We start from the raw sequence: 13,179 nt of genomic DNA on the forward strand, positions 1-13,179 counted from the left end.
AAAAAGTACAGAAAAGACATGTACATGTAATTCACAAAAAGATACAAAATGGCCCCCAAGTATATGAAAAAAAGTTCAGACTCTGCCTTAGTAAGAGAAATGTTGATTAAAGTAACACTGAGATACCATTTCTCATGTATCAGACTGTCAAACATATTTTTTAAATGACAAAACATTTAGTTGGTGAGCCTCGGGAGTCAGTGTTTTTAATGCTCCTCAGGTGGTTCTAATGTGCAGCTAAGATTTCAAACCACTGGTTTAAGGCAACCGTCCAAGTGGAAATTTACTTCATGCTGCAGAAAACTGCATTTTCCCTGAAACTGAAAGCCTTCTTTACTCCCCAAATTCTAAAACTCCTTAGCTAGCATGGTGATTTTTTTTTTTTTTAAAGAGAAGGGTCAGTATGTTTGTTACATACCACTGAAGCTTTTCCAACTCTTCTGGGGAGGAAGGGCAGGGTGTCCTGACAGAACAGCAGCAGTGTTCTAGGGGAGACAAAAGGAAAAGGAACAAGAAAAATGCACGGTCAAGAACAAAGCAAGGTGGCAGCTCAGAACCATTAAGTATCATGGTTCCTACACTGCCTGCATTTAAAAGAGCAATTGTCTAAAACAGGTGATAAAATAGATTGGACGCCGTTATATTGACAATTATATACTGTATACATAGTAGTGCTCAAAAATATTTATTGATTTTTTGGGGGGTTATATGCATGCCATACTAATCACTCTTTAGTAACTCCTAAGAGGAATTTACAAGTAAACACATCTTAGAGGACAGGATGTTAAGTGAAATAAGCCAGGTACAGAAAGACAAATACCGCATGATCTCACTCAGATGTGGAATCTAAAAAGTCAAACTCATAGAAACAGAGTGAAATGCTGTTTACTGGGGGGTCAGAGGTAGAGGGATTGGGGAGATATTGGACAAAGGACACAAAATTTCAGTTAGGCAGGAGGAATAAAAGAGATCTATTGTACAACATGATGACTACAGTTAATAAGAATGTGTTGTATGCTTGAAAAGAGAGATCTTTTTTTTTTTTTTTTTTTTTTTTTTTTTGAGACGGAGTCTCGCTCTGTTGCCCAGGCTGGAGTGCAGTGGCCGGATCTCAGCTCACTGCAAGCTCTGCCTCCCAGGTTCACGCCATTCTCCTGCCTCAGCCTCCCGAGTAGCTGGGATTACAGGCGCCCGCCACCTCGCCCGGCTAATTTTTTTTTTGTATTTTTAGTAGAGACGGGGTTTCACTGTGTTAGCCAGGATGGTCTTGATCTCCTGACCTCGTGATCCGCCCGTCTCGGCCTCCCAAAGTGCTGGGATTACAGGCTTGAGCCACCGCGCCCGGCCGAAAAGAGAGATCTTAAATGTTCTTACCACAAAAAATGATAGGTATGTGAGGTAATGCAAATGTTAAATAGTTGATATAGCCATTCCGCGATGTATAGCAAAACATCACATTGTACACCACAAATATGTAAAATTTTTGCTTGTCAATTAAAAAAGTGGACATATCCCAGTAGCAATCCATTGAACACTCCAAAAAGAATTCTCCTTCTCAGCAAGGTTTATCATATTATCAAATAAGACATATTAAAACTTTATTAGCGGGAAGGGAGAGCATTAGGACAAACACCTAATGCATGTGGGGCTTAAAACCTAGGTGACGGGTTGATGGGTGCAGCAAACCACCATGGCACATGTATACCTATGTAACAAACCTGCACGTTCTGCACATGTATCCCAGAACTTAAAGTAAAATAAAATAAAATAAAAAACTTTATTAGCAAGCAGGAAAAATAACCTTCTAGGGCTCTTTAAAAATTGCCCAATGGACAGGCATGGTGGCTCATGCCTGTCATCCCAGCACTTTGGGAGGTCAAGGCAGGAGGATCACTTGAGCCAAGGAGTTCAAGAACAACCTGGGCAACATAAGGAGACTTCATCTCTATTAAAAATGTTAAAATTAGTTGGGTGTGGTGGTGCATGCCTGTAGTCCCAGCTACTCGGGAGGCTAAGGTAGGAGGATCACCTGAATCTGGGAAGTGGAGGCTGCAGTGAGCTATGATTGCGTCACTGAGCCTGGTGACAGACTGAGACCCTGCCTCAAAAAAAAAAAAAAAAAAAAAAAAAAGAGAAATTGCGCAAGGACGAAGGAGTCAAAACAGAAAGCTGTAACATATGTAAATTTATTAATTACATTTTCAATTAGAAAAATAACACATTAAAAGCCACATGAAGATTAATGCAGCAATAATAGCAATAATAGACAACTTACCCATCGGTCGAATCTTTACTCTTTCCAAAGCAGCTATTACAGCACAGGCATTCATTGTATTATTCAGTTTTATTGTGAATGTACAATTTAATGTGCTGTAAAGAGAAATATACATAACCAGAATGTTACTGAATGGGAAACCTACCTACATGTTTGTAATTGCTTTTGCAAACTTAGAGTGAGGAAAGGGGACACTGATACTGTTAACTTGTGATGTCACCCCAATAAGCTTGTAAGTACCCATTTACCACGGTCTGAATTTTACCCAAAAAGACTATATTAAGCGACATTTATGGAGGTTCACATTCACAGATGTTGCAAACCAGAGACTCTCTGACCACACACAGGTGCTGGCTCATTTTGCCTGCCTACACAATGAACAGGCAGGGGTGAAACTTGGTTGCAGAGACAAGCAGGCACCTTGACACCTTTAATCTCACCCCCCAAACACTAGCTGGCCACTTGCCTGGTGTCTATAAACGTCTGAGTTTCCATCATGGGAGGCCTTTCACATGACAGTCTAGATGAACATCAAGATCTTTTTTTGTTTTAGACAGAGTCGCGCCCTGTTGCCCAGGTTGGAGTGCAGTGGCGTGATCTCAGCTCACCGCAACCTCCCTGCCTTCCAGGTTCAAGCGATTCTCCTCCCTCAGCCTCCTGCGTAGCTGGGATTACAGCCGTGCATCACCACACCACACTAATTTTTGTGTTTTCATTAGAGATGGGGTTTTGCCATGTTGGCCAGGCTAGTCTCAAACTCCTGACCTCAGGTGATCTGCCCACCTCGGTCTCCCAAAGTGCTGGGATTATAAGCGTGAGCCACTGCACCCAGCCACATCAGGATCTTTCAAATCCAAAATCTTTCTGGGGCCAGGTGTGGTGGCTCACACCTGTAATCCCAGCACTTTGGGAGGCCGAGGCGGGCGGATCACTTGAGTCCAGGATTTTGAGACCAGCCTGGCCAACATGCTGAAAACCTGTCTCTACTAAAAATACAAAAATTAGCCAGGTGTGGTGGCAGGTGCCTGTAATCCTAGCTACTCAGGAGGCTGGGGCAGGGAGAATCATTTGAACCTGGGAGGTGGAGGTTGCAGTGAGCCGATATTGTGTCACTGCACTCCAGTCAGGGCAACAGAGTGAGACTCTGTCTCAAAAAAAAAAAAAAAAAAAATTCTGGAAATTCTATCTAGATTATCAGATAGCTAAGAATTGAAGACATTCTCCCTGTTTCTTTCTACTTTAGCCTTGGTTTAGGTGAAAGAAAATTAATGTTGCAATAATGAAAAACAGGTCAGTGAAATGAACGAAATATGTACAGTGGATAGGGAATACAATTTCACAGAAGACTTGCCCTTATTTGTACCAATGAATAGTTTAATGAGTAGAAACTCATTTTCTAGGACTTTGACTGTCACAGAAGGCTCAGGGTTCAGATAGTGAGAGTATTGCCCTATAAGCCATCGGTTTACACAGCCAGGATAGCCAATGGACACGATTCAAAATGATAATCTGTGCAACCCCAAATAATTGTTGGACAACCTCTGATTCACCCCTGCCTGCATGTGCTTCTTAATTTGTTCTTTTCCCTTTCTTTTTAAAACTTTTTTTCAGACAAAGTCTCACTCTGTCACCCATGCTGGAGTGCAATGGTGCAATCTTGGCTCACTGCAACCTCTGCCTCCCAGGCTTACGTGATTTTTGTGTCTCAGCCTCCTGAGTAGCTGGGATTACAGGCGCCCGCCACCATGCCTGGCTAATTTTTGTATTTTTAGTAGAGATGCGGTTTCGCCATGTTGGCCAGGTTGTTCTCGAACCCCTGACCTCAAGTAATCTGCCCACCTCAGCCTCCCAAAGTGCTGGGATTACAGGCGTGAGCCACCACACCCAGCCATGTTCTTTTCTCTTTCTTTCCAATCTTTTCCTTCCTCCTCTTTCCTTCTTTTCCCAAGCTCCATGTTATATTCCCTCTTTTTGGTCTGGCCTTCACCCTGCCTGGACCACTGGGAGCCATTTCTTGGTTATATTGGTGGCCCTCGGGGCTAAGGACACTGATGACCCTTAGCCTTGTGGAACCAGAGGTAAATGGCCCGATACTACACATCTCTCTGTGCTTTGTAAAGAAATGAGAAGACAGATATGACAGAGTGATCAGTGTTTGGAAAAATAAAAATATTTAAATCCAAAATGTCATTAATATGTATTTATTTTAGAGGACCCCCTTTGCATTTGCAATTTAACTAAGACTCCTTAATACTTTATTTCTCATAAATGGAGAAATGATATTTATGAAAGTATTAAAAATGACTGACCTTTGGGCCTCTGCTGTAGCACACATTATAAAATAAGTCTGAAACAAAACAAAAAACATGTATAGACATATATGTTACTTTGGGCAGTTGGAAATATCAGAAAAGAAGACCCAAGGCTAATCACAGAATTTTAGAATCATGAGAGCCCTTAGGGATTGTCCATTTCACATTCCTATCAGATTCCCGGCATATCATCAACGCTCTTCAGGCCATACAATCTCCGTGAGGTCACTGTTACACAAGGAAGCTCATTTTCCTGGAGTTTATATTTTAAGAAACTCTTGGTGTTACATGAAGGAAAATCTACCTCCTTGTAATGTCTACCCATTACTTCCAGTTCTGATTTTTGGAATAAAAAAACTAGTCCATTCATTCTCTTACACAACAAATTTGGAAGAATTTGAATACATATCTCCCAGGAATGCAGAACCCTATGCTTTCCCCCAAATCATAACAATAATTTTAAACAAGCTACAGGGTGCACTATGATTACCTCACTTAGGGTTTGCAGGGTTTTGTTGAGCTCTGAGCGTCTGTAACAAAATGAGAGAAATTGACATTAAGGAGATCATTAGTGATATTAAATTCAAAACATGTTAGATTTTAGCAATTAAATCAAGCACATGGTACACGCTGCTTACGGTGTTCACTTTGAAGAAACAGAGAGTATAAGAGAGTCCTATGTGGCAAGAAAATAAATTATTTATATGACAAGGGAAACCAACCAGACGGGAGCTATGTCAGTTCTAGCCAAAAGTGAGATATAAATTATGATTGGACAATTTTGTTATTCATGAGGCTACTACAACCTCAGGCAGTTTCTTCTGGCAGAAGGTCAGAGGGAAAGCTGGCCCCAGGCAAAAATTTCTGAGAGGGGCAGGCCACTTACCCTGGGGACCCTGTGCCTCTGATTTCTTCCTCACCCTGTCTCCCACTGACCTGGTCCTGCCCTCTCTGGCCCTCTCCAACGCTGCCTTCCCCTCCTCACAACTCCCCCTTAGGAAATTCTCTCATTCCTCTCCTCCAATCGCACTCCAACCACGCTTTCATTTCTTCAAAGTGGCAGAGCTTCACATGAAGTTGGGATGAGAGGAATCTAGTTAAAGAATTCACTCAAAGGCGGTAGTTCTCAAACAGGGATGAATTCTTTAACTAGATTCCCGAGTAGCTGGGATTACGGGCGCCCGCCACCATGCCCAGCTAATTTTTGTATTTTTAGTAGAGATGGGGTTTCACCACATTTGCCAGGCTGGTCTTGAACTCCTGACTTCAGGTGATCCATCTGCCTTGGCCTCCCAAAGTGCTGGGATTACAGGGGTGAGCCACTGCACCTGGGCAAGGGGCATCTGTTTGTAATGCATTTCTCATTGTCTGTGCTTGTCCTTGTAAGCCTGGGTCTACTTAACAAAGACTTTTCTCTGACTTATGAATCACTGATGCTTCATGAAAGCATCAACAAATCATATATTTGGAGTCCCACCTTGGACTCCTCTTTCAACCATGCTGGATACCAAATCATTAAAACTCAAATGCTAATTCAAATGAAGCTGTTATATAACTTCAGAGCATCAACGATCCTCATGGGGATAATAGTTGATGTGATTATGGTTAATCTGCAAGGAAGTTAAGAATCAGTTGGCTCTATAACCTTTGGGCTGGTCTCTTTCCCATTCTCAGTTTTCAATAGCAAATATGACTCAAAAAGTATCCTTCCGTAGTTGATGTCTGAAGTTTCAAATCCAACGGCAGATTACTCACTTTAATTCACTTAGAGACAGGACTCCAGTTAAGGTGCCATTTGTTATATGTTGATTCTGTTAGAAGCACAAAATCATTAAGAATATAACAAACACTGTTTTTTCACTCTCTAACAATAAGTTGTTCTTCAGTTTTATCAGCCACTCAAATAACTATACCCCAAAGACTGAATCCTAAATGCAAGGAACATTGTCTATCTAATGATCAAGTTGCAGTTTTATAAAAAAGGGAGGGCAAAAAGTGGTTCTCAAAAGTTAATCCGTATTGGCTGAGCCTGTTTTTGTTTTATGTTTTCTTTAAAAAATATTCTAAGTCAGCAACTCTGATGTGCTGATTTCTGTCTTTCTTCATTTCAAGAGTTCCCCTCAAAGAACACTATTAACACTGTTGTCACAAAAGGTCCTGGATCTAAGTTAACAGACCCAATGTAAAAAGGAAAACTTGATAGCAGCCATCGCTGTATTTCTAGCAACCAGTTCATTGCCTGGCACATAGTAAGTACTCAGAAATAGTCACTGAATGAATGAACCACATTTGGCTGGGATCCTCTGAACCAATCTAGGGTTTGGGAAGGTTGATACCACTGCATCAGAATCCCCCATGGGGTGAAGAGAATCACATTCAGATTATTATTCTTAGATTCAATACATATATTTCTTGTTGCTAGGAGTTTCTAATATAATTTAAAATTTTAACTGGCAGTAGAACTGCATCATCTTAACATTCTTATTCAGCAGCAAGCCTATTGAAAACTAAAATATAGTTATTAACAAAATACCATGATTATTATGAATTAAAGCCCTCTCTACAAAGCTAGGGACTCAATTAACATATTTTATTTAAATTTGGTCATAACAATAAATATACCAAATATCATAAATAATCTGAACCTCAAACAAATGTTTAAATACATGTGAATTTGCCTTTTAAGATTGTAGTAAGAAAAATCTTTAAAACTTACCTGGGGAATGGTGCTTTCTCTATCATATTGAAACATGATCTCACCTCTAAAAAATGCTAAAAATAAAATTTCAAAAAGATATTTGAGACTTGTATCTTCATAGCTTGAGGATTAATACCACATACAAAAAGATTATCAAATTATAAGGTTTCATCAAATTGTTTTTATTCACAGTTACTCTGTCAGTAGGTTACTCAACTATTATCAACGTAATTTTCAGAAAATATGAACTGTAAATTTTATGTGGGAATTCAGAAAGAGAAAACTTGCCCCCTTGTTAAGAAATTTTATTCCTGGGGCCTTTGACTCTATCTAGAAACAAATAAAATAGAGACTCCTAAACAGAAAGACATGGTGTGCACTTCATAATCTATATGCAGGGGTGTCCAATCTTTTGGCTTCCCTGGGCCACATTGAAAGAAGAATTGTCTTGGGCCACATATAAAATACACTAACGACAACTGATAAACTAAAAAAAAAAAAAAAAAAAAAAGGCCATGCATAAATCTCATAATGTTTTATGAAAGTTTACGAGTTTGTGTTGGGCCACATTCAAAGCTGTCCTGGGCCCCATGTGGCCCATGGGCCGCGGTTGAACAGGCTTGATCTATAGGAACCCCAAACTGGCCTTGTGAGCAATAGGGCAAGGATATCACATAAACTAGAGCCAGAGCTCAGCCAATGTTTTTGGTGATTGAGCAAGTAGTCAATATTTGAGGGTTTGCAGGCCATATGGTCTATGTTATAACTACCCAACTCTGCCATTGTAGCGTGAAAGCAGCCATAGACAATACATAAATGAACAGGCATGGGCTGTGTTCCAATAAAACTTTATTTATAAAAACAGGCCATATTTGGACTATGGCTGATAGTTTGCCAACCCCTGAGCTAGAAGGCCTCCTCTTCTCATCATCTTTTATTGTACCCCAAAGTACAACAACTGATTCCTGCTTAAAAATGGCCAAGAAAGCACTAGACCAGTGTTTGACATGATCTATTTCAGCAACTCTTCTACTGAGAACCTCAGTTTCCACATATCGATACTGAAATTTCAATTCATACAGTATGTAATTATTAAAAGATATTTGATATCTGCATAGAATTACTTATCCATTTTTTTAAATCTTAGCTTTTAAATGATTATTTAAATTGTGTGTTTGTGTACGTGTGTGCCAACACCCACAACATCTCTGCCTCACATTCTTATTGAATGAATGTTGAGTTTCATAAATGTACTGGGAGCACAGTGGTAGCAGAGCAACCAGGAAGCCACCACCTTCTGACTATCAGCCTGACTCTTGGTCAGCTCCCATTTTCTTTGTCAGCCTCCATTTTCCTTAATGAACCCAGATTGGAACCTGCAAAAAGTGAAGGTTTCTAGTTTCTGGCAGGGTACCATGGGGTTTCTGGTGCCAAAAACCCTGATGAGGTTGTTTTCACCGACACTAAAACCAATGGTCAATTCGGTCCCTTAATTGGGGAAAACATTACTCCAACCAGCTTTCTGGCATCTGCTATTCAAGATGACCAGTTTTTTTTTTTTTTTTTTTTTTTTAAACTACATGTTCAATTTTCAAACAGTTATCAAACATCATGTAGACACAACACTGAACTAGACATTAGTCACCAGCCCAAAACATAAATGAAGCACAAAAATAATGACATTATGGGGAATTCGGTAAACGGAAGACTCAGAGAGTAGGGAGAGAAGGAGGAGGAAAAGAGAAGAGGGTTATACAATATACGAAAATGAAATGTATCCAATACTTTGTTTTCTTTAATCAAAACCAGCTAATATTTTCCTCCTATATTCTACCTAGAATGTAGTATCAGCAGAAAAATAAGCAAATCTTGTATTCACACAATAGAAAGTGTTTGTGAAACATTTTTTTAATAGGATGTTTTCTTGTTTTCTAATTTATCCAACCTTATTTTACTTGAAATTGTTACCTATGTTTTTCACACAAATTATTAAACTGTTAAAAGGAATGGAATAAAGAAAACATTCCTGTAATGATTGCTTATTACTATAATCACAATAAGACTTTCATATCATAAAATACCTAGTTAACTTCCTCTTCTCACTTCTCATGATCTCTGGCCAATTCTGACCTGCCACACCATATTTTTCTGTTTTTCATATTTGTTTTCATTGGTTTTAACAAGAAAGGGAGCCCAGGGAGCCAAACCAAGGTAAGAAAAGTTGTTGTTTTATTCCGTCTGGCCCATGGCAGAAGGGAAAATATTCCCATTTCAAAAAAAAAGAGATTTCCATCTCAATTTTTAAAAATAGCAAATGGTCTTAGTTAGAGATGGCAAAATACACTATGGACACTGCTGGAATTAGCATCCACTTAAACTAGGTGTACATGAATTTTCAACATTCAACAGGCTGATCTGTTTATTCTTAGCAAGACGTTATCCTGTTTCTAAGCTCTAATACTTAAGGCCCTATGGAAAAGCTTGACAGATTTCTATGTAAGAAGTGACTTTCAATAATTATTAATGTCTTTATTAATTATGTTCATGAATTAATTCTAAGGGTATTAGTTATGGATTTAAAACTATAATGAAAAATATTTATTATAGAGCTTTATGTCTCATATTAAGGAAGTTAATCCATCTTCTTACTAGGCAATGGGAAGATAATTTCAGCCAGATATAAAATTTGTTTTGTTTTTATTAGGGACTCCTAGTAGCCAGGTGGCATGAAAAGAAGCAGATCCAACAGGCACATACCACATACTCAAAAGAAAAGAAAGCAAACCATTTATCTCTATGGAGGAAATTTATCTGGTAATGTATAATGTACACAAGAACTAACCTGAGTCATTGCAAATAGATGACAAATTGCAGATATTTCTCTGGAGTTTGACGCCTGCAAAGAAAACACAACCCAGCCGGTTAAGCATGTCAATGCCTGTGTTTATGTGCTGCAATGTCAAGAGAATTCATAAATGTAGGCATCAAATGTGGACCAGCAATATTATAAGCTGGATTTAATTGGCTGGATGAATTCCACAAAGACTAAAGAAATGAGTTTTCATTTGTTGGTTGGTCAGCTATGGAACTTAATTCTTTACTAATCTTTAGTATGTCAATATCTGACCCTCAACTCCTCCCTAAAATTTTTGTCTCCTTCCCAATTAATCCCTCTCCTGTTCAGTATAAACAGAGCACCATGAACACAAACCAAGTAGAGACTTTAAATGGAATGGCCCTTAATCATAGATCCTCCTTCTTTTCCTAGGTAGGAGAGTCTATGAACACTCTAATGTTAATCCTAGCTCTTTATGCAAATGTATGTATGAAATAACATTAATGTCATAATATTGTTTCATGGGCAAATCTACAAAATTCAAAACATATTTGCTGAGCATTAACCATATTCTACAGGCTTTGGGAGTTTCCAGATATAGATCCTGCCCTCAAGGAGCTTACAATCTAGTGGATGATACTAGCCAGTAAATAAAAGCATTTTTAAATTTATGTATTAGTGAGGGCAAAATGGAGTGATGACCAGGACAACAGACCACACAGGCATACAAAGGAGACAGAGAGGACTGGGAGATAAAATGAGCATCAGAACCAAAACTTTATATGTATTAACCTGAGAAACACTTTCTCCTTTGGTGAGAGGAGAAGTATATCTCTTCTTCAATTTGAAAAGAACTCAAGGTTTACTTCTCTAAAAAGCCTTCCTTTATTAATTGCATCCTTTTGGCAAAGCATCAGAGATCCATAGTACATGGGAGGAGCAAATGCTGATAATGTATTAAACCAACTGCCAAGGGAAAAACTTGTTATATTAAGAAATATTTACGTCTCCTTGTTAGGTCTTGTTTGGTCAGAATTATGTGTGCAATGCCCAATTGCTAGTTTCTTTCCATTGCACATTAGGAATCCTTAGTTCATTTCTATGAGAAAACTAGTTTGGGTACAAATTAAAATTATAATTTGAGTTAGTGCATGTGATATGGTTTCTACTAGTGTGATTTATTGATACATAGGCATCACGCTTTAGCAAAGACGCCTATAGCTATGAGTTTTGATTTTGTGAGCAAATTAAATTTAGGTACCCCAAATTACCAGATCTGTAGATTTTTATATTGTTCCAAAGCAGTGTTACCCACACCAAAAGAAAAAGATTTCATTTCTTCTTCTGTCTATAAGCAAATATACTTGCTTATAGATAGAACTCACTATAACATATATACTATGCAAATATAGAATTTATAGATTCTATAATGGGTAGTTATGCTTTAAATGTCCTTTAAACCATTGCTGTATTACTTACTAAACTTTTCATTCGATCATCTATCTTTTTCTAAATTTTAGCTGCACCTCCATTTCCAGTGATGTGTGTCTTCTTGCTGCTCATTCATACTGATAATTTGTTTTCCCTATTGCTAGGGTTCTCATCTGTAATCTCCTTTATGTACATGGCCACAGGTCATTCCTTAAATCATGAGTGAGAAAACTTTCTAAAGGGTCAGATAGTAAATATTTAAGCTTTGTGGTCGTATGGTCTCTGTTGCAACTACTCATGTTTTATGCAGCAGAAAAATAGCTATAGAGAATATGTAAGCAAAGGGGCATAGTAGTGTTCCAATAAAACTTTATTCACAAAAACAGGCAGTGAGCCCGATTTGGCCCATTGGTGACAGTTTGCCAACCCCTACTTGAAATCAAGCCTTTGTCAAGCATGTCTTGTGTGTGTAGTCTTGTATCAGAAACTTAAAAAGTACACATTTTCTTGGATTTAAAAAGAATTTGGCCAGGTGCAGTGACTCAGGCCTGTAATCTTAGCACTCTGGGAGGCTGAGGCAGGCAGATCACTTGAGCCCAGGAGTTTGAGACCAGCCCGGGAAATGTGGCAAAATCCTGTTTCTACAAAAAATACAAAAATTAGCAGGGCTTGATGGCACAAGCCTGCAGTCCCAGCTACTCAGGAGGCGGAGGTGGGAGGATCGCCTGAGCCAAGGAGGTTGAGGCTGCAGTGAGCTATGATTGTGCCACTGCACTGTAGCCTGGGCCACTGAGTGAGACCTTGTCTCAGGAAAAACAAAATTTGAGGTTCATTCCTCTAACTTTTTCATTAATTGCATCTCCCTCTACTCCTATGCCTCTTAACCATGTCAGTAATACTTGTATAATCATTGCCTTTATCTGCATGCATGTTCATGTTAGTTATCTATTTGTTTGCCTTGTCTCCACCCATAGACTAGAAGATTCTTGAGGGTGGGCTCTGTGTCTGATCATTATTATATAGCCCCAAACACCTAGAACAATTTCAGGTACCCAGTGCATACACATCTATTCATTAAGGTCAGATTTTATCTTGAAAAGATTGGAAAAAAGAGAAAGAAATTATAAACACCAGCCATTTGTTTAATTTTACTTTAGTTATAAAAAAAGAAAGTCTTGATATTGATAATAAGTCATACCTGATGCATTGAAGGTTTTTACTATAGTGATTTTAGTTTTTTCTGCAAAGAAACAACTTAAATATTAGAGAAGAATTGTTGCTTGTTTTTTAAAAACAATTTGTCATGAGTATCATTTTAGTGAAGTGCTAAAAAAAAAAAGTCACACTGTTGACACCTTTAAGACACTATCAGTCATCTCAGCAACAGAATGAACAGGAACCGCATCCACGGATCCTATAGCATTGGCACAGGGTGAGTCTGGGAGTTGGAGTTCCATGTTTACACAGTTAGATCACACCCATTACACATCCCACTGCTTCTGTAATTCTACTTTAGTTTCCATGCACTGCTGCAAGACAAATGATGTGGACTTACACTTCAGATATGTAGAATTAAGCCACTATTGGGACCTTCAGTTGATAGATTGTAGAGAGCAGGAGATTCAGA

At 38.7% G+C, this 13,179-nt stretch overlaps 1 protein-coding gene across 9 annotated transcripts in view; it reads right to left on the reverse strand.

Moving 5' to 3' along the window:
• The window catches only part of ADGRG2 (adhesion G protein-coupled receptor G2), a 94,225-nt gene that overhangs the window by 30,638 nt on the left and 50,408 nt on the right, over window positions 1–13,179 (reverse strand). For 5 of the 9 annotated variants that reach the window (XM_025372243.1, XM_025372247.1, XM_025372245.1 and 2 more), the window contains 8 exons: window positions 12,751–12,792; window positions 10,128–10,181; window positions 7,304–7,359; window positions 6,343–6,398; window positions 5,078–5,117; window positions 4,585–4,622; window positions 2,276–2,370; window positions 419–485 (listed from right to left, as the gene is read on the reverse strand). In XM_025372243.1, coding sequence (XP_025228028.1) covers window positions 419–485; window positions 2,276–2,370; window positions 4,585–4,622; window positions 5,078–5,117; window positions 6,343–6,398; window positions 7,304–7,359; window positions 10,128–10,181; window positions 12,751–12,792 — 448 coding nt within the window. The remainder of the gene's footprint in view (window positions 1–418; window positions 486–2,275; window positions 2,371–4,584; window positions 4,623–5,077; window positions 5,118–6,342; window positions 6,399–7,303; window positions 7,360–10,127; window positions 10,182–12,750; window positions 12,793–13,179) is intronic. The other 4 variants (XM_025372250.1, XM_025372249.1, XM_025372248.1 and 1 more) reach the window with 1 other exon arrangement.

Source organism: Theropithecus gelada, chromosome X (genome assembly GCF_003255815.1).
Source record: "Theropithecus gelada isolate Dixy chromosome X, Tgel_1.0, whole genome shotgun sequence".
Taxonomy (NCBI): Eukaryota; Metazoa; Chordata; class Mammalia; order Primates; family Cercopithecidae; genus Theropithecus; species Theropithecus gelada.